Below are 19,515 nucleotides of genomic sequence, written 5' to 3'. Positions count from 1 at the left end.
AAATAGGATACAATTATCATAAAAAATGTTTGGATAAGAAAGATTGTGATTCAAAAATAGATGTTTCCTAAATAAGTGTATTATATATTACAGGTTGTGTCAACATCCACCCAGGACATCAATAAGACATTAGATTTTAAATCTTCCTGAATCTTTGCCAAGTAATTTTTCCTCTTTCCTGATCAAAAGCTGGAGGGACCAAATAGCGACCTGAAGGATCCAGAGGAAAGTTTTGAGTCCCTCTTTAGCCCCCCCCCCCCATCAGCTGTTCTCCAGGCTGAGATTGAGATGTGAGTGATAAAGCAAAGCTTTCCCCGTCTGGCAGAAGAAAATACAAAATTAGCTCAGAGAAGCTGCAGGTACATTTTGAATGAACTTTTAAGTGCGTGCTCTTTTAACCTTTTTTGTAATTATGTCTCTCGTATGAACCTTAGACAGATTTTCCCCTTCCCGTCACGTACCTGATTTTATTTCCGAAGTATTGAAGCCAAAACTGAAACTTTAAAGCTCATACCTACAACAGATGGCTCGAGCAGAACATTGGCTGAATATGGTGATGGAACAGTTGGCTTCCCTTCTATTTCTTACGTTCAAATTGAGCTACTGCTCTTTTGGCACCGGTACTACAGAAACCTTCTCTCAAAACTCGGTATTTCCCTCGCTGGGCCCTTGTTACCCGTGGCAGCGACTATTGGCCCCCGTTACCCCAATTGAAGAGTAATACAAGATAAATTGACTTTGTGCCCAATTTGAACTTTACTTGAAGGCTTATCTGCTCCCGTTTAGATTGGTGCCTTAACCCGTCTGTTAACCCTAATAGAGGCCAATATATAGATTTAAGTGTGTCTTGCCGGGACAATCAATATCAATGTGGCCTCTGATGGTTTTCCAGTTAAAGTGCTTTGTTTTCTGCTGGTGCCTCGAAACAAAAGAGGTAGCTGGTCCTCCTATTAACAATTCTCAGTCAACCTTGAGACAGAAATAGAAATGGACAGATGGGATGGTGGTGGTGGAGGGCGGCGGCGGCGGCGGCGGCGGCACCAACATCACTGGAGCGATGGAAAAGAGATCTTTGATGCTGAGAGGTCGAGAGCTCTGAAGAAGCACTGCGGGACGTAACCAAATATAGATCGGCTATAAACTTAACGGTTATTAGGTCTAAAACATTCTGTTGTTTTGAGCGATAAGGGTTAAAAGGACTTGGCTTGAATCTAAAATTCAAATGAAAATCTCAGTTTAATGCTAGACAAATGGAAATCAAGCTTTTTCTTTTTTTTCATCAAACCCTCATTTTGCTTTTTGCTTCTACAACACTTGATAACATTCTGATATAATTAACATTGAAACTTTTAGGGCTATTTTACATAGCATACAGGCTACTTTTGGCTAAAATAATTCATTCCAAATCCCAATGTAATTTTTATTTCATTTTGTATTAACGTTCTGTTAACTTGGACTTCTCTTTCTGTTGTGTTCTATAAGTGTTCCTGCTAATGAATGAACATTAGAAGACTGTGCATGCCATACACGTGCCACACGTCCGTCAGAATTGCTAATTGATTTTGTAACGCTCTCTCTGATAAGTATTTCTCTCCGGTGCTGAGTTTCATTTTGCTTCTCCGGATCGACTAAGAATCAGGAGATGCTGAAGTGGGGAGTCCGGGAGATTGGAGCCGGTTTGAAGGTCGTACACGACCCGGACAAGGACGGACTCGAGCGGTCGTTGCCCGTTTGGGCGGCGTCCTCGATGGCAGCCGACGCCGTTGAACACTCACAGCCTCTGTTGTGTTTGGATGATGTTCCACAATCTTCAGACGAGGCGTTGTCACCTGGCAAAATCAAACAAATGAACAATCAGAAATCAACAATATCAACGCTGATTTTCAACTGGCCAACCAGTTTTTGGAGATTGCTGAAACCGTTTTTTTGGTGAGCTCATAACGTGTTAGCTCTGTGAAAAACCTGCCCCGAGAGTTCTTGAGAGGTTCCAGACTGAATATCAGGCTGTATCGGAGGTGGGTTGGGGAATCGTGGGAGCCATGCAGCGTGGCCGAGGAATAAAATGTCTTCGGCACTTGCCTGAAATGCATTTTTGACTGACCACGCCAACTTTGAGATATGCCATTATAAAATAGTGGGATGACTCTGACAGTAATGACGGTATCTAAAACGATCTGTTCTTGGTACCTGCTTCTGAAGAGCAGGACGGACAGACAGCTGTCCTGGGACAGCCCATGGTGGGGATGACCGTTCCTTGCCCACCTTTTTCCGCCATCACGGTGAACTTCAAATTCAGGAAGTGGTTTGACATGAGTTGGAAGCAGTTGTTGAGCCATATCTCCCGTACTTAAAGATGCATTCATGGCAGAGCTCGGCCGGGATGGTCTCACCTGAGGCATGCTGGTGGTCTCCGACACGCTCTCCTCGGCCATGCTGGGCTCACTCATGTTATCCATCGACGGATTCTTACAAGAGAATCTCCTAGTTCTGCACAGAAGACAGTAAAAGTGCGGTATTCTAATTTATAATGCAGTCAACTCATAATTTAACATGTAAATATACATATATTTGCGAGGAATTAAAATGTTTACCAAGCCATGCAAGTGTTGTGTGGAATGCCCTTCACCTTCTCTTTCACTAAAAACAATCTGCAGATATTTGAGCTGCTTTCCACAAACATTATGTCTAACCCTGGTTTTTTGGCCACAGGAGATAAAGTGCATCATCAAACTCAGAAACTGCCAGCAGTAAATGTACTTGCAGTCAAGTGCAGAAGGCAATTTGAACCAGAGCGATTGCCTTGTAGCATTTCCACTGGGGTCATACATCAGCGGCTCCATTTTGTATCAGAGAAATGACCTATTTTTTGTGTGTAATTGCTGTAGAACAAGCTAAATCAAGCATGTCATTGAAAGCATGCTGCAGAGGCTCCAAACATTAGGATGTGGATGGGGAAGGTCTTTCCTGCATTTCTACAAACTGCTTTTATACGCCTTGGCCCTTCTTTACCTCCTTCTTCCCTCTCACCTGTAGCAATAGGTGATGCAGGCAGTGATGGAGAGCAGGGAAACCAGGACCAGCATGCAGGCTGCGACCACCACGTTCCTTTTCTTCTCCTCTTCAGCCTGCTGAAGGTCCCACCACTCCAGGTCACTGAACTGGCAGCGCTCCCCCATGTAGCCGGACACGCAACTAAAGGGTTCCACAAAGTTCTGGTCATTCTTGAACAATAAATATTCAGAGCTCAGGCATTTTTTGTGTGTGTAATTTTACATCACCAGGATCAATGTCGCATATTGATTAATTGCTTACTTCAGATTTAGTGACTCAGTGGTATTAAACATATAAACATCATCATATATGCATATATGCTATGTGAATAATGGGCAGAAAAGCTTTAGTATTAATATAATAATAATAATAATAATAATAATAATAATATAACAATAATAATAATAATAATAATGTAGCTGCTGTCCAAAGCATATCTAATATATTTCACAATTAGTTAAAAATATTAATGTAAACATACATGTAAGGGGGGAACCAAAATTTAACTTCCGCTTGTTCGCGTTACCCCCCGGGGAAGAGATTATTTGCGCACTTCATGAGCCACACGAGGCGCTCTAGCCTCTACCTGTAATGTCTGCAAAGAGACAATTCATTAGAACTGGGCCGAGAAATGTAAAACGAATCTTTTGAGAAGTCGTGCAACCTCGTCTTTACTCCATTGGAGTCTTTGTGGCGAATGAGGTACAGTTCGTTTGCCTGTTCCTTGTTAATGAGCTTCACGTGAAGCCAATTAAGTCTGTTATTTTCATATTTGTGCATTTATTTGTAATTTTATGTCAATTCGTTTTATTTTCGTAGGTTAATTTAAGTCTTTGTTTTACTTTGTTTAGTTCTGGCGACAATGTTTGGGCATCATTTATCATCATCATCATCATAAATGGCTGTTAAAACCCAAGAACGACGTTGAGCCTTGTTTAAACTCTGAGGGAGTAACAAATAATAATAATCATCATCACATGTCAAAAATGTTGATGCAAGAATTAGTGTATTTTTTTAAATAAAATAGTTTACATTGATGAAGCGCTTCATTCGGTATTAATTCCCCTCTTTGTCAGAGGGCACGGCTCTAATCATGGGGCAACAGTGACATCTAGTGGTTGGTCTGAGACGCAACAGAAAATAGAACAGAGGAGAGGGGGGGGGGGGAGGCGTGGGGTTCTAACCTCTGTGCCTTTTGTGCTTTTCTAAGTGGACTCATCTGCTACAGAACTGAAGAGTCACCCTTTTCACGACATGTCAGTAAACTGTGAAGCTGAGAGGTCAGGGGTCAGACGACTGAAGGGTTACCCAAGGGAGGTTGTTTACTTGCAAGCGTAGGAGTCCATTTCAGGGAAGTAGAAGCAGACGCCCTGATACAGACAGTAGGACTCGTGGGTGGGGGGACACCTCTCCACCGAGTTGCTGTTGTTTTGTGCAGAGGGGACATTGTCCTGTCTGATGGTTGTCGTCCACGCCGAAGTCGTGTCCCACTCTTGATCAGATTAGAGATATAATCCGATGATATTTATATCTATTAATTAGAACTCTATGCATTGTAAAAAGCAGGGACACACCTCGACATGTCGTCCCGTTGCCGTGGTATCCATCCAGACACTTGCAGAGATACTCCCCAACGGTATTTTGACATTCTGCGTTCTTGTCACAGTTGTGCGTTTCTTGTTTACACTCGTTAATGTCTGGAACAAACGGAGGGAAGACTCCCTCTCAGTAAATATGGTGGAACAAACACACCTGTACCAAAATCTGATTCCAAACCCACGGGGGATGGAATTTAATCGGCTTTCTGTGGGATGTGTGAGTTCATGCTACGTGCACGGGACGGAGACACTCACCCACGCACGACTGTCCGTCGCCCGTAAAACCTTCTCCACAGAGGCAGGTTGGGCTGCCAGCCTCGAGCATGCAAAGTGCGTTCACGCCACAGCGCGGCCGGTTACACTCATTCTGGTCTGACGGAGAGGGAGGCGTGAGGAATCGAGGCCTTCCGTTAGAAGAATGGCCACGTGTATTCTGTTACCTGAAACCATCGTGTCCGTGAAGAGCGTCGGCTCGTCGCCTGCGTCTGGGCCCGGATTATCCTCTGGTTCCGCCGGCAGCCCGGGCGCGTTCATCGGCGCGCCCTCGTCGTTGACCGTTTTCTTCTCGAGGAACGTCGCAGCGCTGGATTTACTGTCTACGCGACAAATTCCGGCAGTTAACATCCATAGTCGGCAAAAGTGGTGCCCTCAAGTTTCACAGCTTAAAAATCACCTGCCGTCCGGTTCAAAGTGTCGGCACGTGAGCAACTTTTCCCATCGGCCAATCGGACGTAGCGTGGCAGACAGGAGCAGTGGGCGAGTCCCAGTTTGCTTTCGCACACCTGGGCGCAGCCTCCGTTCAAGTGAAGGCAGATGTCAGCCCCTGAAAATGGAAGATAACAATTGGAAAATCAGAACTATTCGGATGGACACATTGCTTGTCATCGTTTTGTTGCTTTGGTCCACCCGCGTTCATCACAAAGATGGTGTCATCATCAGCTCAGCCGAATAATTATTCATATTTAAACATCTGTACCTGGTTTAGCGAGGGGATGAACCACCACAAGGGACGCTGGTTGGACCATGTTGCCACGGATACGCTGCAGCTTTTTCCCAGTACGCTTGTGTACACTCCTCAGCTGCTGGAACTCTCGATCCGATATCCACAACCTGTCCTCAAATACGGCGAGGTCAAAAGGTCGGCCTGGATAGGTCAGAAAAGCGTGAAGGGGCGGGTTCACAAAGAGTTTCCTGGTCGGAGGGATTCTGTGTCCTTTGCTTTCGCAAAAGTTGAATTCAGGTTATTTTAGTGAGCGTTTAAGACTCTCGTGTATTTTTCAAGGTTCTTTGCTCAAATGGGAAGAAAAATCTTTCTAAGTGACGGTATTATAATCCAGATTTGAGTCAATCCAGTTAATTCATACGTGTCTGAGTCTCACAAGCCTCACCTACTTGGTTCTCTAACAGGACGCGTCGACCGGAACCATCCAGGGCGGCCGTCTCCACCAGACCCCTCCTCTGATCGCACCAGAACAGACGGTCCTCGGAGAAATCGATGGTCAGGCCGCTCGGCGAGGCGAGGTCGGCGCTCACGATGACGACGCGGTCCCTCCCTTCCAGGGAGGCCCTTTCCACGGCGGGCTGGGAGCCAATATCCGTCCAGAACAACATCCTCAAAGTTCAAAACGAAACAAAAGAACCTCCAGCATCTCCATGGAAAAGTACATGTAAGTGTTTTAGAGGTTAAAACTAGAAATCTACAATTACTCCACCGAAGCTAGAATGCTAATGCTGCTACAGCTCCTGCCACACTCACTTCGCCAAAGGATGAACGGCGATTCCTCTTGGTTTTTCCAGTCCTTCGCGTACGACGGTCTCTCTGCTCAGTCCAGCCAAGGTGCTGCAGTCGACAGTCGCCTTACTGGAAGGACAAACATGCACAGAGTATAAATCCTGCCGGTTTTCTTCTTGTCCGTTGTGCAGTATTTTAGTCCCTGCAAGCTCTCCACACCTTTTATCGGTCCAGTACATCCTGCGGTGGAGCCAGTCGATCGACAGTCCTTCTGGACAGCCCAAACCGTCAGAGACGAGAACTTCTCTGGCTCCGCCGTTCAAATCGACCCGCTCGACGGTCTTCTGGCTCGTACTTGCAAAGTACACCTTTTTTTAAATTAAAACACAAAATGTAATGTATGAAATATTGAACATGCCAATTAATAATGGTTTCCTTTTAAGTCAGGCCATCGAATTACATTCCCTGTCCACTAGGTGTCGCTAAGTATCCTCACAATCTACATCAGTTCGACGCTGAGAGCACGGTTTAAATCCATTAAATATAAACTGCTGAAAAATATGAAAAGGATTTTTATCTTACCTTTTCCTGGACAGGGTCGAAGTCCAAAGCTATGATTGCTCCTCTGGGCTCCTCCACAAGAGTTTGATCCCCAGATCCGTCAGGATTAATTTGTCTTATGTCCACCAGATCGGCCAGTAGTAGATAAGGTGGAGGTCCTGAAAAAACAACACTGTTTTATGAACAGATTCACTCTGGTGGACTTGAAGCCACTAAACCTGGTATTTGCATTTGGGCTTGTTGTTTTCTGCTCTGTTTAAATGCCAGATAAACAATATGAAAGCCTGCCTGAATGGACAGACGGGGTTTATCTGTGTGGGTCTATCGGCCTCAGCTGGATGGGCTTTTTTTTTTTCCCATAGCATGACTCACCAGAAGCAATGCATTGTTTGCCGTCTTGATGGAGCTGGTAGCCCAGGAGACAATCACACTGCCATCGAGTCGGGGAGATGGAAGTGCAGCGCTGGCTGCAGCCCCCCCTGTCTGCAGAAGAGCAGCCTGCAAGCAGATAAACTTCACATCAACACTCATTTCAAGACTCAACAACATGGTATAAAAAGATAGATCATCTCTCCTGATTTTCCCTGTTCCTCTATTGCAGGAAAGTAAAAAGAGAATAAATGTGGAAAACAGAAATTTGTCACCGTCGATTCAGAATAAACTAGAAAAAACTAGACCTCCACCAAAAACTCATTCCCCATCTAATTGGATTTACACCGTCCACACGGTGATCTGGATCATCATCAAAGGGTTCTATATTGTTCTTGGTATCTTTACACACCAACCATGATTCTTGAATCCATAAATGGGTTTCAATATTAAAATGTAATATTTGTTCCTGACCTCATTCTGGATCGGAACCAGAAGACGTTCTTCATGATGGTTTATATCAGACCCCTTTAAGGTTGTGATTTTTGGTGAGTGAATTGAATGCATATTTTGCAGGATATGAGCCTCCATTATAAGTAAATGGGGAAAATCAGGATTAGTTTTTTTTGTATCCAGACTGGTATCCGGATCGCTCTCAAAATTTAATGGGATCTAAGTTGGACCAAGACCCATCTTCAGATTTCTTTTCCATCGAGATCCACCCAGCGGTTTTCCTGTAATCCTGCCAACAGACAATCAAACAGACCGACGGACAAACCCCGTCAAAAGCATAACCTCCTTGGCGGCGATAACTCGAGCGCGGGCCGTACCGGTGCACGATTGTCCATCCTCCTGAAGTAAAGATCCCTCGGGACACACACAGAGATCACCCTCCTCTGTTGTCAGGCATCCCTGGCCACACGTTGTGATGTTTCCCTCACATGGTACGATCTCTGATTATTAAAAGAGTATATGTTGAAACAGGCAGGAATCATATATCTAAAATAGATTTCCAGCAGGAAAGATGAATTCTATATATAAATATGAAATTCTGAAAGATGGGATGAGCCGAATCTTCTACAATCTGAAACTTTAGCATTTATTTATCTCTGGAGATGATTGTCCCGCTCCTGATTGGATCAAACGCTGCACCCGTTGCCATCGCCGTCGTCTGGCCTGCAGCTCGCCACCATGTTTGTTTCTGGACCTTGGCAAAGGTCGCCTGCTTAAACAGCTTAGACGTCCAAAAGCTGCTGACCAGACATGTTCCCTATTGCAAATGTCAGCTCATCGTCAAATCTCATTGTGCCTGTGAGCCTTCCCCGTTGCTTTGGTCTCACGGCTGTGAGATTAGAATAATCTAGTATTCATGAAGTGTTTTTAATGTGTTGTGAATAAAGTTGCGTAGATGGATGAAAAAGAATCCCACCGATCAACTAAATATTTCATTTTCTATAAATTCCCATTTTATATTAGACTGTCTGACTGTCTGTTGACTAAAGAAGAACTTATTGTTGTTGCTGCAGACAACAGAGCAGCGGCTCGTTTCCATGGTACCTTGACACGTCTTCCTGTCTGGAAGGAGGGCGTATCCTTCAGGGCAGGTACAGAAATAGGACCCTGGGATGTTTTCACAACCGAGAGAGCAGCCGTGGTTCCAGAGGGAGCATTCGTTCACGTCTACGGCAAACGCAGACAGCGAGGTAACGTTTCTGTGTTATATTGGAAGCTTTCATTCGATACTTTTCCATTCTGCGACCCCCCCCCCCCCCCATTCCCGAGTGGAAGACGATCCGACCTTCGCAATGGCTTCCTTGCTTGTTCAGAGCGAAGCCTTTGCTGCAGCTGCAACTTCCTCGCTCCTCCAGACTGGAACACACGCTGACGCAACTTCCACTGTCTTTGTCGCAACCTGTTTGAAAAGGTCAGCGGTGATACGTTAATCCAAGTCTTTCCTTTGAGTCGTGCGTGCGCTCGTTTCCCAGCGAACCTGGAACGAGTGACTGCGGGTCCTCCATCGGCTGGTTGAGGAGATGCACCACCTTAACGTCGACGGGCGGTTTGGCCATTGGTTTTACGTTAACGCTCCGTGGTTTGCCGCCGTAGTGTTTGTCCACCTGTTTTACGACCCGGGATGCGGCGTCGGTGTAGTACAAGCGTTCCAGGAACACGGACATCCCCAGCGACTGAGGTCTGACCAGAGGAGACAGAAGCAGGCGTTGAGTCCAGGTTTAACAAGAAGTTAAATGAGGCATAACCGTACGGCACGCTCACCGGAGGGGCCGGTCTGCGATGTGCACGGCGTTCCCGTTGTAATCGCAGGAGGCGATGGCGCTTTCTCCTTGCAGGCCGAACTGAGCCCAGAACAGTCTCTTCTCTCCTCGGTCAATCGACAGCGCTTGTAGGCGCTCGGTGGTTTTTACCAGCGTGGTTTTCATCTGACCCGTCAGATCGGATCGCTGGACGCTCGGAGTCGTCCCTCCAGACAGCCAAAAAAGGAACCTGCACAATATGGGTGCTAATATTCAAAACTAGGAACACGTGAATAAATGCCTCTGCCTCCCAGTTTTTCATTTTGGTGCGTCTGCTTGTCAGTTTGCTGAACCAAAACGCACTTAATCTTCTGCTGAAGGCAAACTGTGTGTGTGTGTGTGTGTGTGTGTGTGTGTGAAAGTCAATCTGTGTCAGCCATGCTTTATGGAGGGAGGTGCAACATTTATAATAACACTCAAACGGAATGCCAGAAGTATAAATCATGTGAGGAGCCGGGTCGGTCGCTCTGCTCCATCCATATGATAAAAAGCAGACTGGATTACCTGCTGGTCGGGTCAACCGTGACAGAACTCGGATGGGTTAAGTGGCTTAAAAGGGTTCTCGCGTTCTTCCCGTTCAGATCAATCCTCGTGATTTTTCCCTTTTCTCCGCTGGTCCAATAGACGCCGCCCCAAATCCAGTCCACGGCGAGGCCGGAGACGTTTCTGTCGGACGAGAACAGTTTCTGGACGGCAAACATTCAAATGAATTAGACCAATGCAGGGAGAGAAAGAAAAAGGTAATGTTCTAGCATTGAGTCGGTCACACCATCACCTGTCTGTGTGCCCCGCCCACTGAGGCTTTGTAGATGACCCCGGCGCGGAGGTCGGCCCAGAAAACCGTCTCTTCTCTGAAATGAAAGTCGAGCAGGATGGAACTCGCCGACCCTGCCACGAGCCGTCTGCGGTTCTTTCCGTCCAGGTCCATCCGCTGAATGGCTTTACCGTGCCCGAAGATCACGAAGGGCTGTGGAGCTTAAGGAAATGCAACATGGGACATGGAAGTAGCGTGCGCTAAGCTTTGACAAAACTTGTCTATGTGATAAATCCGTGTCTACGTTCATCACGGTAATAACATTGTCGTGTGCAGCCATGGATACGGCCCTTAACTCCGCGGAATGAGAAAAACAATGAGGAACGACGGACAAACATCAGAATGAAATGAGATGGCCACGGTTGCTAGGAGGCGTCCCGATGAATCATTAATCAACAAGTTCACGTGGTGGTCGGCATAGTTCTTGACCCCATAGGCCAAGTTTATTTCACAGAGAAACATGATTGTCATGCTAACATTTCTGTGCAAACCTTTATTTTTTTTTAAAAATACTATTTTTCCATGTTAATCTAAGTTGAAAATATTTTCTACTCACTTTAGAGCTGCACTAAAATGTGATGGGTTGTTTTCTGGCTCATTGCTCGCCCCTATTTTTGTTAAGAGACCAGTTAATAAAAAAGGAAATCTATATTACATATAATAAAATATATAAATATGATACAATTATTGATATTAATTCTTTAGTGCACACATACCTGTTTCCATCCTAAATGTGTCTGAGGAAAATATCTTTTTAAAACTAGATATGTAGAATATGTTTTTTAAAGCGCTCAATCCTGATGTCTTGATACCACCTTGAGAGTGTGACCGATTTCCAGTGGCTGGAGGTGTGAGGGCATCTTGGAGGTATAAAATAGACGACCACGAGCTTTGACCTTTACATGAAGAACGTGTACTGTTAGAGGATTTATCCGAGATAAAGATAAAGTCCAACTTACCCACACAGCTGCCGTTCCTCCCTGCTCTCGACAGGCGTTCGTCCCAACATGCCGTACCGAGGGCCAAGGCCGGAGAGCTTTGCACCAAGCAGTAGATCACCGCTGCGGTGATGGTGACGGCCAACATGATCCCACACTCTATCCCCGGATTGGGAGCCGCATTTAGTCACTCGCTTTCAGGCATTCCCTCTGGTAGCGCCGGCACACAAGAAGTCCCCCAAAAATAAGCGATGCTTGTTTCAGGATCGTCGGCATCCTCGTGCACGACACCGGCTCACGGCATGCCGGCGGGTGTCACGCTGCAGAGAGGAGCACTTCGATGAAGAGGTGGAGCTGGAGGGCAATGCTGAAAGAGAAGTGCTCAAAAAAAGACAAGAAACATTGTGTGGGATCCTGGTCACTCCCAACTTTGGCCCCCAGGCTGCCAATCTGTTTTGGAAGCAAAGATTGAAATTCCTGACACCCCTGTGGTAGATTTTGCACATGCTGGTCCGGCGTTGGAGCAGGTCTTACTCCCCCCCCCCCCCCCCCCCCCCCCACAACCCAGACCCCTTTCTGAATGTGGATGGCATGTGGCTGCGACCGAGGTTTTGTGTCTGGAACTTGGCGATTGGGGGACGGACATTGCATAAGATTATCACCTTGAACAGAAAACGAATACTTTCTCACATTGTAGTGGCACAAAAATGACATTTGTTCCCCCTTTCTTAAGCTGTTTGCTCATACAATTATAATCTGATCATAACCGAAACATGCCACAAGCACAATAGTCCCTCTGTTGGGCCTCTTGTTTCGGTCGGACTGCTGCTGAAGATCCTCCGGCTTCCAGGGAATCGGCACAATGACTAATTTATAGCCATCGGCAGAGGAGTGGAGCAAATTATCCCTAAATTGTTTGTCCTCATTTTACCCAGGAGAACAACTAACAGACTCCGCAAACTAAACCCTCTATTCATGCGTTCCGTGACTAGGATGCTGTCAGCGCCGACGTCAGCGGTAACCTCGTAGAGAAGTCGGAGGAGATTCACGCTGCAGAGACTGCCGCCTTGTTTCCAGACTGATGTTGTTGTCCTACTGGCTCGAGCCCTTTCCCACGATTTTACCCGCCGAACCTTAAGGACCAGCAAATAATCAATAATCCTTAAATGATATTGGAGACGAACACGCAAAAGGATAGAAGTGAATTGCCTGGTTATAATTAAATCTGTGACTGACTGCAGGCCTGTTTTTCACTGGATCGCCACAATAGCACAAAGTCGGATTCGCCGGGGGGGGGGGGGATTTGTGATGCAACTTTAAAGCTTCTAAAGCAGAGATGAATCTTATTTCCAGTTGGTCTCTGTGCTTTTTCTTTCCGTGCCGTTTTGGAATGACAGAAAAAAAAATCAGCATCAGGAGGTTTACTGAATGTACTTGTCTTTTCTCTCCCTCTATCCTCGTGTCTCTTTTCCTTCTGGCAGCGCTCCAACCCTTCCTTCCCTCCTTTTAGTCTCTCTATTCATAGCTCTATCCATCCCTTCCGTACAAGCTGTTTGTCAGAGCGGCTTGGTTGTTGCCGTCGGAGATTACTTGGTGCTGCAGGCGCATATCGCGGGTGGTGCAGACGTATCCATGGCAACAGCTTCTCAGGTCCACCTGTCATTTCGTCAGGATTTACTGCAACGCCTGTTCAAGTGTTCAGGGAGCGGGACAGCTGTGACCCATTGATTTTCAGGATCAGCTGGATCAGCAAAAATAAATACAAAGTACACTAATAGAATATATCACATTTTGGTTTATTAAAAACATATATATACGACTATTTATAGACAATTATAGAACATAGAAAGAGGCAGTATTCATCAGTCCCAATCAAACACATCGACGGTACTTCCTTGTCCGTTAAGGCAACAATCAGCTCGATGCTGGAAGCATCAATGATGTTGGAAATGTGAAGGGAAAGCGGATACTTTGACGCCGCATAATATTCATCTGTGACACTTTGGCATTGGCCTTAACCCCAATCACCATACGCCACCAACAGACGGGCTCACCATGTGGCACAACCCTGATTCCGAAAGGTTTTAAGTGTTTAAAACTTGTATTTTTGGCGTCAAACGAACAAAATCCAAACCACTTTCGTGCCGTTTTCAATGGAGTAGGTGTCGAAAAGGATTTATTTTTGTTTTAGTGAAGCAAGGTTTTTAAGGAATCAGCGTTGTACTGTTTAGAACTTCTATTTCTATACAGTATAAGTCCGACAAAGCTCCTTTTGTTGTCGTGGCAACCATTCAAAGGTCTTTATCAATATAAGGCTCCAGAATAAATAAGTATATGGATAAAGAATATCAGCGATTAACTGATCTGAACACCCCAAACACCGCCAGGGAATGTTACCAAGGTAACTACACATTTCTAAATGCAAGTCTTTTTTTTACATTCTATAGTACATTCACCACAAAATAAAAGGCATGCAAAGACTGCTTCATATGATGTGTTTTCACCATGGCCACAGATCTGTGGCCTCAGCAGAGATACTCAGACCTGGAACTGTCACTTTTATAGGTCATCTGGGAGTCGATGCTCGACCTGGAGCACAGGAGCATCCGCTCCGATTCTCGAGTGTGTCTCCTCGCCCAAAGCTCTGTCGGATGAGCGTTCAAGGTCCTTTGTTTCATTGTTATCGTCTCAAACTTGACATAGCTCTCCTTCTCGAGCTCTTCTTCATCCAAACTTGTGCTACGTCCCTTGCAGTAGAGAGCAAGAATCTTGTAGACCAACATTGCAATAAGAGGCAAAGCCAATGCACAAGCAATCACGCTTATGATAATGAATAGTTGACTGCCCTTATTGCCCAACGTGTCAAAGTCAATGCAAGGATCTGTTCCGCCCGCACTCCCTTTGGCTACGAGGCAAACGGAGTACCGCTTTCCAGAGGACAATCCTTCCATGAAAACCTTCCCACTGCCGGCGCTGCTTTCCACTGTCCTTTCAGTGTCATCCTCGCCATATGGTGAATAAACCACTTTGACAGGGGCATCATTTGCTAACCCATCTGCTGTCCAGAGCAAAACCGCCGTGTCCGCTGTTTCCTCAACAATCTTGAGATCTTTAACGGACTTTGAGGCTTTCCCGTTTTTGCTCGTTTCACCTCCTTGTATTATTTTTCCCTGTCTGGATGGGCTGTTCTGTACATTATGTGGGGTACTTTTCGGCTTCCTAGGGATAGGCGATAGTGTTGTTGTTTTAGGGAGAGCTGAGGTCGTAATGGCGGAGTCTGGAATATCCGTTGGTAAAGTGAATGTCGTGTCCCGGATGGTTTCAGCGCTCGGACTGAGTGGAGGACGGGTCGTCCTGATGGTGCCAGCAACCGAGAGAGAAATTGTGGCTTCTGCGTTGCCAGCAACGTTCTTTGCTTTGCAGCTGTAGTTTCCAGCATCTTTGTACATTATTCCATACAAGCTCAGGATGGACCATCTGATTCCCGCCCCAGGTGACTCCTGGACTACATAGTGGGACAAAACATTCCAAGTCTCTTTAATGTGTCTTACGTGTACTGCCTATCATTCCTGACGCCTGTGTGTAATACATACCTGTGTTGTTGACCGGGGATCTGCCTGACTTTGCCCAGTAAAGGGTCGGCGTTGGAAATCCCGTGGCGTCACATCGCAGGAGAACATTACTGCCCAAAGAAGACGTGATCTTAGTTGCCGAAGTCATGACTGACGGTTTGACGCAATTGTCGAGTTCAGCACGCTGAAAAAGTACGCCCGCAAGATTTTCTGGTTCAGCGCAGGTCAAGGAGACGTCCATCAAAACCACCGGGGTGTCCGTCATTTTGGAAAGCTCCATTAGCTTGGAGATTTTACAGTCACAGAACCAGGGGTTGTCTTGGAGGCCTGAAGAGGAAACAGATTAGACAAATCGGGGAAATTGCTTGTTTCGTCATGCATTATCCATTTAAATAAAGCTATACTGTAATGGAACAGATGATACAGGTCGGGCATGGTACTGACAATGAAATCCAAACGCTGTGATGGTGAAGCTATTATGTACTTCCTTTCAAACTGCTGGGAGCACCTGCTGCACACATTAGGTAAGTGCAAGCCGGTTAACCAGATTAGCTTGATTTAGTGGCCAAGCACCTAAGCTGGGCCTAGCTGCCCTTCGGTTGGTGGCAGCACGCTCTTTCCATTAGTCTCTCTGTTGTAACACTTTGTAATCTATGTGTGAATAAGGAAGCATTCCTCTGGCTTCATGCAGTCTCCATTGGGATGGAGTTGAGCATTTAAAAAAAAGCCATGTCACTTGTTAATACTTATTTTCTGCATTTATACAGCATTTTTAGTTTAGCCTTCACATGAGTGCAGGCGATAAATGAGAATGCCATATCTTGTCATCTCTTATATAGGACTAGCAGGAAGTGGTTTTTAGGATCTGCCAGAGAAGCTCTTTGCACATGGTTCTCTAATCCGGCTTCTCCTTCAGGTAGACGAGTGAACATGGCCGCCTTCTTTGATTTTTGACTTTGAATCTTCCTGGTTTGCCCTACTTTAAATCAAAACGTCACCTCCTAAATAAAAACATAAAATGATTCAGTCTCCCTAGTTTCTAACATCCAGAACAACCGAGGCCTTGATCCTCACCTAGCACAACTTTCTGGGCGGTATTGGCAGAGGCAGGAGCTCCATTAAATGGGGGCCAGATATCCATGAGATTTGAGGATATCGTGACTAATTTGTTGCTGGATAAATCCAAGTAGGTTATGTTGAGGAGTAACGGTATCGCCTCAGTGGGAATATTAGAAATCCTGTTGTTGTGCAGATCCAGAGTCCTCAGCCTGGGCATCTCTTTCAGCGACTCCCAAGGGAAGATGGAAATCATATTTCCATCCAGCCTCAGCTCGTGGAGCACTTTGAGGTTGTAGAAACTGCCCGTATCCACAGAGGTAATGGAATTGTAAGTAATCCACAGGTAGCGTAGCTCCACCAGATAATAAAAAGCTTCCGTCGGGATTCGCCGTGTTGCGGTTTTCTCAATGCGAAGTTTGACTGTATCCACGGGAACGTTGAGAGGGATGTCAGACATGTCTGGATCACTGCAGAGCACAGATCTACAAGTGAATGTATAGATACAGGAGTTATTAAATGGTCACATATCCTGTGGGAATGACATGTTTGTGAAAGTTCAAGCCGATGCACGCTCGGCGGATCTGAACTACTTTTATTGCAATACTTCAATATTGTTAAATTTTCATTTGCGCTTACTTCCAAATGTTCGTTTTTTATAAGAGCTACAATGTTGGACAATTGTTTGAGAGGTGAACCCCTCAACATGTCTTATGTTTGTGATGCCATCGGTGACATCGCCGGGCCAGACCAAGCGGAGGGTTTTCACGATGAAAGTGAAGTTTGATTAAATGTCATCTTTGAGGATTTTTTCCTCAATTGAAGCGACATTTATTGATGAGGAGTTGCTTCTAAAGTAATCGTTAGATGTGATTTTATTTTCTTTAATGGTATTGTGAGAAATCTGGCCTTTTCATTGTGGTATTGGTTGAAGAATTCTCAGGTGTGACTTGTATAAAATAAACGAGGTTCTCGACTCTTGAAAGGAGAACAAGCTTAAATTTCATCTGAAACATTACCCTTGGTGTTAGAATTCTTCTTTTTTACCCAATGAGGTTACGCTGCAGGCGGCCATTAGGTCTTGTGCATAGATAAATGGATCAGTGTCAATCCTGACAGTGTACATTATATCAGTACAGGTCAGTAGTACTCAGTACTACAGTGAATTACGATCTACTTACTTTTTTTCACAGGATATGTGGACCTTCGATAGTTTTTTTAAAACATTTGCAGCACAATGGAAGTGAATATTAACAGAATTAGATTTGTTTTCAACATTGCGCTTGTTATCACACGTCGCCATTCCCTCTAGAAATAAACTGATCTGTATTTTAATTCCATATTCAGGAACGCACTGATGTAATTATTCACAGTCATGTGTCCAATTAGACAGATTTGCGATGCAACTATGCTGCAATTGTCAACCAAATGCACAACATTTAGTTTAATTTACTTTCAGTGAAATTTACCTGGATCCGACTCCGTCGATTTGACCGTGGACGACGCAGGAACACTGAGACGGGCAGAAGGAGCGAGCCACACTGAGGCAGCACAGGAATGCATGCACGTAGAGAAAGTGATGCATGATTTCATCCAGAGGTCAGGGAAAAAGACATCCAGACTCATCGAGGGCCTGAAGAATTACTCTCCCCCCCGCCTCAGGAAAAAAAAAAAAAGACAAATATCACCTGGGAAAAAGTGAAAGAGCATCCAACATCCATAAGGGACAACAGAGCTCAGGCTGAAGGGCTAATTACAGTACAGGTGACCTGTTAGATCGAGTGGGTGTGCGTGCAGATTAGCAGAGGATTTCGTGGGTTTGAAAGGGTCAGGCAGGGCGACACGGCACTAATCAGATAGCTCTGGAGAGGTTTCCCCCCTCATGTGTTCCAGCCACACATTTAAAAAAAAGATCTGTTCAGCTGTAGAAATGCTCTCGCCAGTCATATCAAAGACTTCTGTTTTTGAGCACACTGAGACACATATTTATGTTTTGACATTTCTCTTTTGTTATCTTGACCCATTTTTGTCAACTTGCTTCTCAAATATGAAGAATCTTTGTTTTTAAAGCTTTATATTATGATGCAAGTCCGTCTGACTCTTATGAAATTCCTTGAACGTAAATGTAATATTGAGCTGGAGGCCTTGTGGAAGATGTGTGGAGTGAGTTCTGTCTGGCACGAGGCTGCAAAGTGTAACCCTGGCTGCGATTTACTATTTTTGATGCACCAGTGGCTTTAGGGAAAGAGGTCCCATCTTTACCGGCAGATGCCATATTCACATCAGACATAAGACCTTTCATATTTTATGCACACAACCTTTGCTGCAAGCTCGTTTTAGATTCACAAATGCAGTATAAAAGTGTTGGTTTGTGTTGTCGGCATGCGTTCCACTTAGAATTTGCTACGTCACTAGAAAAGTTTTCTTTCCAGACATTACAGGACAGTTTTCCTGCAATTTAAATATCAAAATGAGCTAAAAACCAATTACCTTATTCACACAATTTTGTGTTTTGGCCTCTGATTTTAATTTGTTTTCTTAAATCCTCGGTACAGTTGTTTGGTGATTATAACATTACTGATGAATATTATTAACAGAAGTGTTTGAAAGGGTTTCATAATCACATTAATGTTATAATAATGCGATTAAGAATGTATGTCTTGTAGGTTTTGGCTGCTGCTCTTTCATCGAAGTGAAGAGGAAAGGGCGACACCCAGTGGTGGATGTTTGTTACCAAATGTTTTTTTCTTGATTTTCTTTCACCGTTTCATTTCTATCTGTCTAATCTTCTCTCCTTTCATGTTTTACAACTCAGGCTCACTAATTAAAAAAAAGAGACGTGAAGTATTTAATAACAAGTACACAAGTGAACTTTATTAATGCAAGCAAATTTGATCATACAGGTCAAATAAGCCACTTCAAGCTGTTGGCACATGAATGTACAAAACAGATTTATTTTAAAGCCTGCTACTAAGCATTCGTAGTGAAAATACAAAAGACTAATACGAGGAGAAGGCTGAAAGCATTTTTTTTTCTCATTACAGAGTAAGCGATGTCGGTACAAGTATTAGTTTTAAGACATGGATGAGCGCTCATCACAAACTAAATAGACACAACTCAAAGACTACAGCCTCTAATATCGGTAGCGTAACGTGGTAAGCGTGGGGAAGGATTCAGTACTGCACATGTAAACAAAGGGTCGATCCAGCAAGACAGTCAGAGGTGTAAAAGAAAAGAAAAGTAAGTGAAATAAAGTAAGTTTTGAGTCAAGGGGACTATATTAATGCATGTCCATGCCACGAAAAACATCTAAATTCACAGTCTTTACTAACAGTACGGTAATCCAACTTTGAGTTGAACACTAATGCGCTTACATCTAGAGAGAGACGGCACAGAAATGGTCAAATAAGTGCATGAAACTTTGTTCTGGAAATAGTGACGATACCAAATTGATGCCAGGCCAGCATTGCAGTCATGTGGCATCCGGATGTGTCAGCAATACAGTTAATGTC

At 44.7% G+C, this 19,515-nt stretch overlaps 2 protein-coding genes across 2 annotated transcripts; both read right to left on the bottom strand.

The window, feature by feature from the left end:
* Positions 1–1,635: 1,635 nt before the first annotated feature.
* Positions 1,636–11,523, bottom strand: egf (epidermal growth factor). The gene is made up of 23 exons (XM_068740657.1): positions 11,397–11,523; positions 10,399–10,598; positions 10,128–10,309; positions 9,586–9,813; positions 9,302–9,504; positions 9,110–9,223; positions 8,869–8,991; positions 8,142–8,264; positions 7,315–7,440; positions 6,964–7,100; positions 6,601–6,749; positions 6,406–6,510; positions 6,038–6,261; positions 5,626–5,793; positions 5,323–5,472; positions 5,090–5,245; positions 4,905–5,021; positions 4,624–4,748; positions 4,378–4,541; positions 3,028–3,192; positions 2,391–2,487; positions 2,188–2,284; positions 1,636–1,829 (listed from the first exon to the last, which is right to left on the bottom strand). Exons 1-23 carry the CDS (start codon positions 11,521–11,523, stop codon positions 1,636–1,638), a joined length of 3,474 nt encoding a protein of 1,157 aa, XP_068596758.1.
* Positions 11,524–13,900: 2,377 nt separating this feature from the next.
* lrit3a (info leucine-rich repeat, immunoglobulin-like and transmembrane domains 3a) lies at positions 13,901–17,588 on the bottom strand. Its single transcript, XM_068740737.1, has 4 exons — positions 17,473–17,588; positions 16,022–16,488; positions 14,969–15,274; positions 13,901–14,880 (listed from the first exon to the last, which is right to left on the bottom strand). Exons 1-4 carry the CDS (start codon positions 17,586–17,588, stop codon positions 13,901–13,903), a joined length of 1,869 nt encoding a protein of 622 aa, XP_068596838.1.
* Positions 17,589–19,515: the final 1,927 nt, after the last annotated feature.

The sequence above is a fragment of the Brachionichthys hirsutus genome, chromosome 6 (assembly GCF_040956055.1).
Source record: "Brachionichthys hirsutus isolate HB-005 chromosome 6, CSIRO-AGI_Bhir_v1, whole genome shotgun sequence".
Classification (NCBI taxonomy): domain Eukaryota; kingdom Metazoa; phylum Chordata; class Actinopteri; order Lophiiformes; family Brachionichthyidae; genus Brachionichthys; species Brachionichthys hirsutus.
This window is presented reverse-complemented; position numbering and strand designations above follow the sequence as displayed.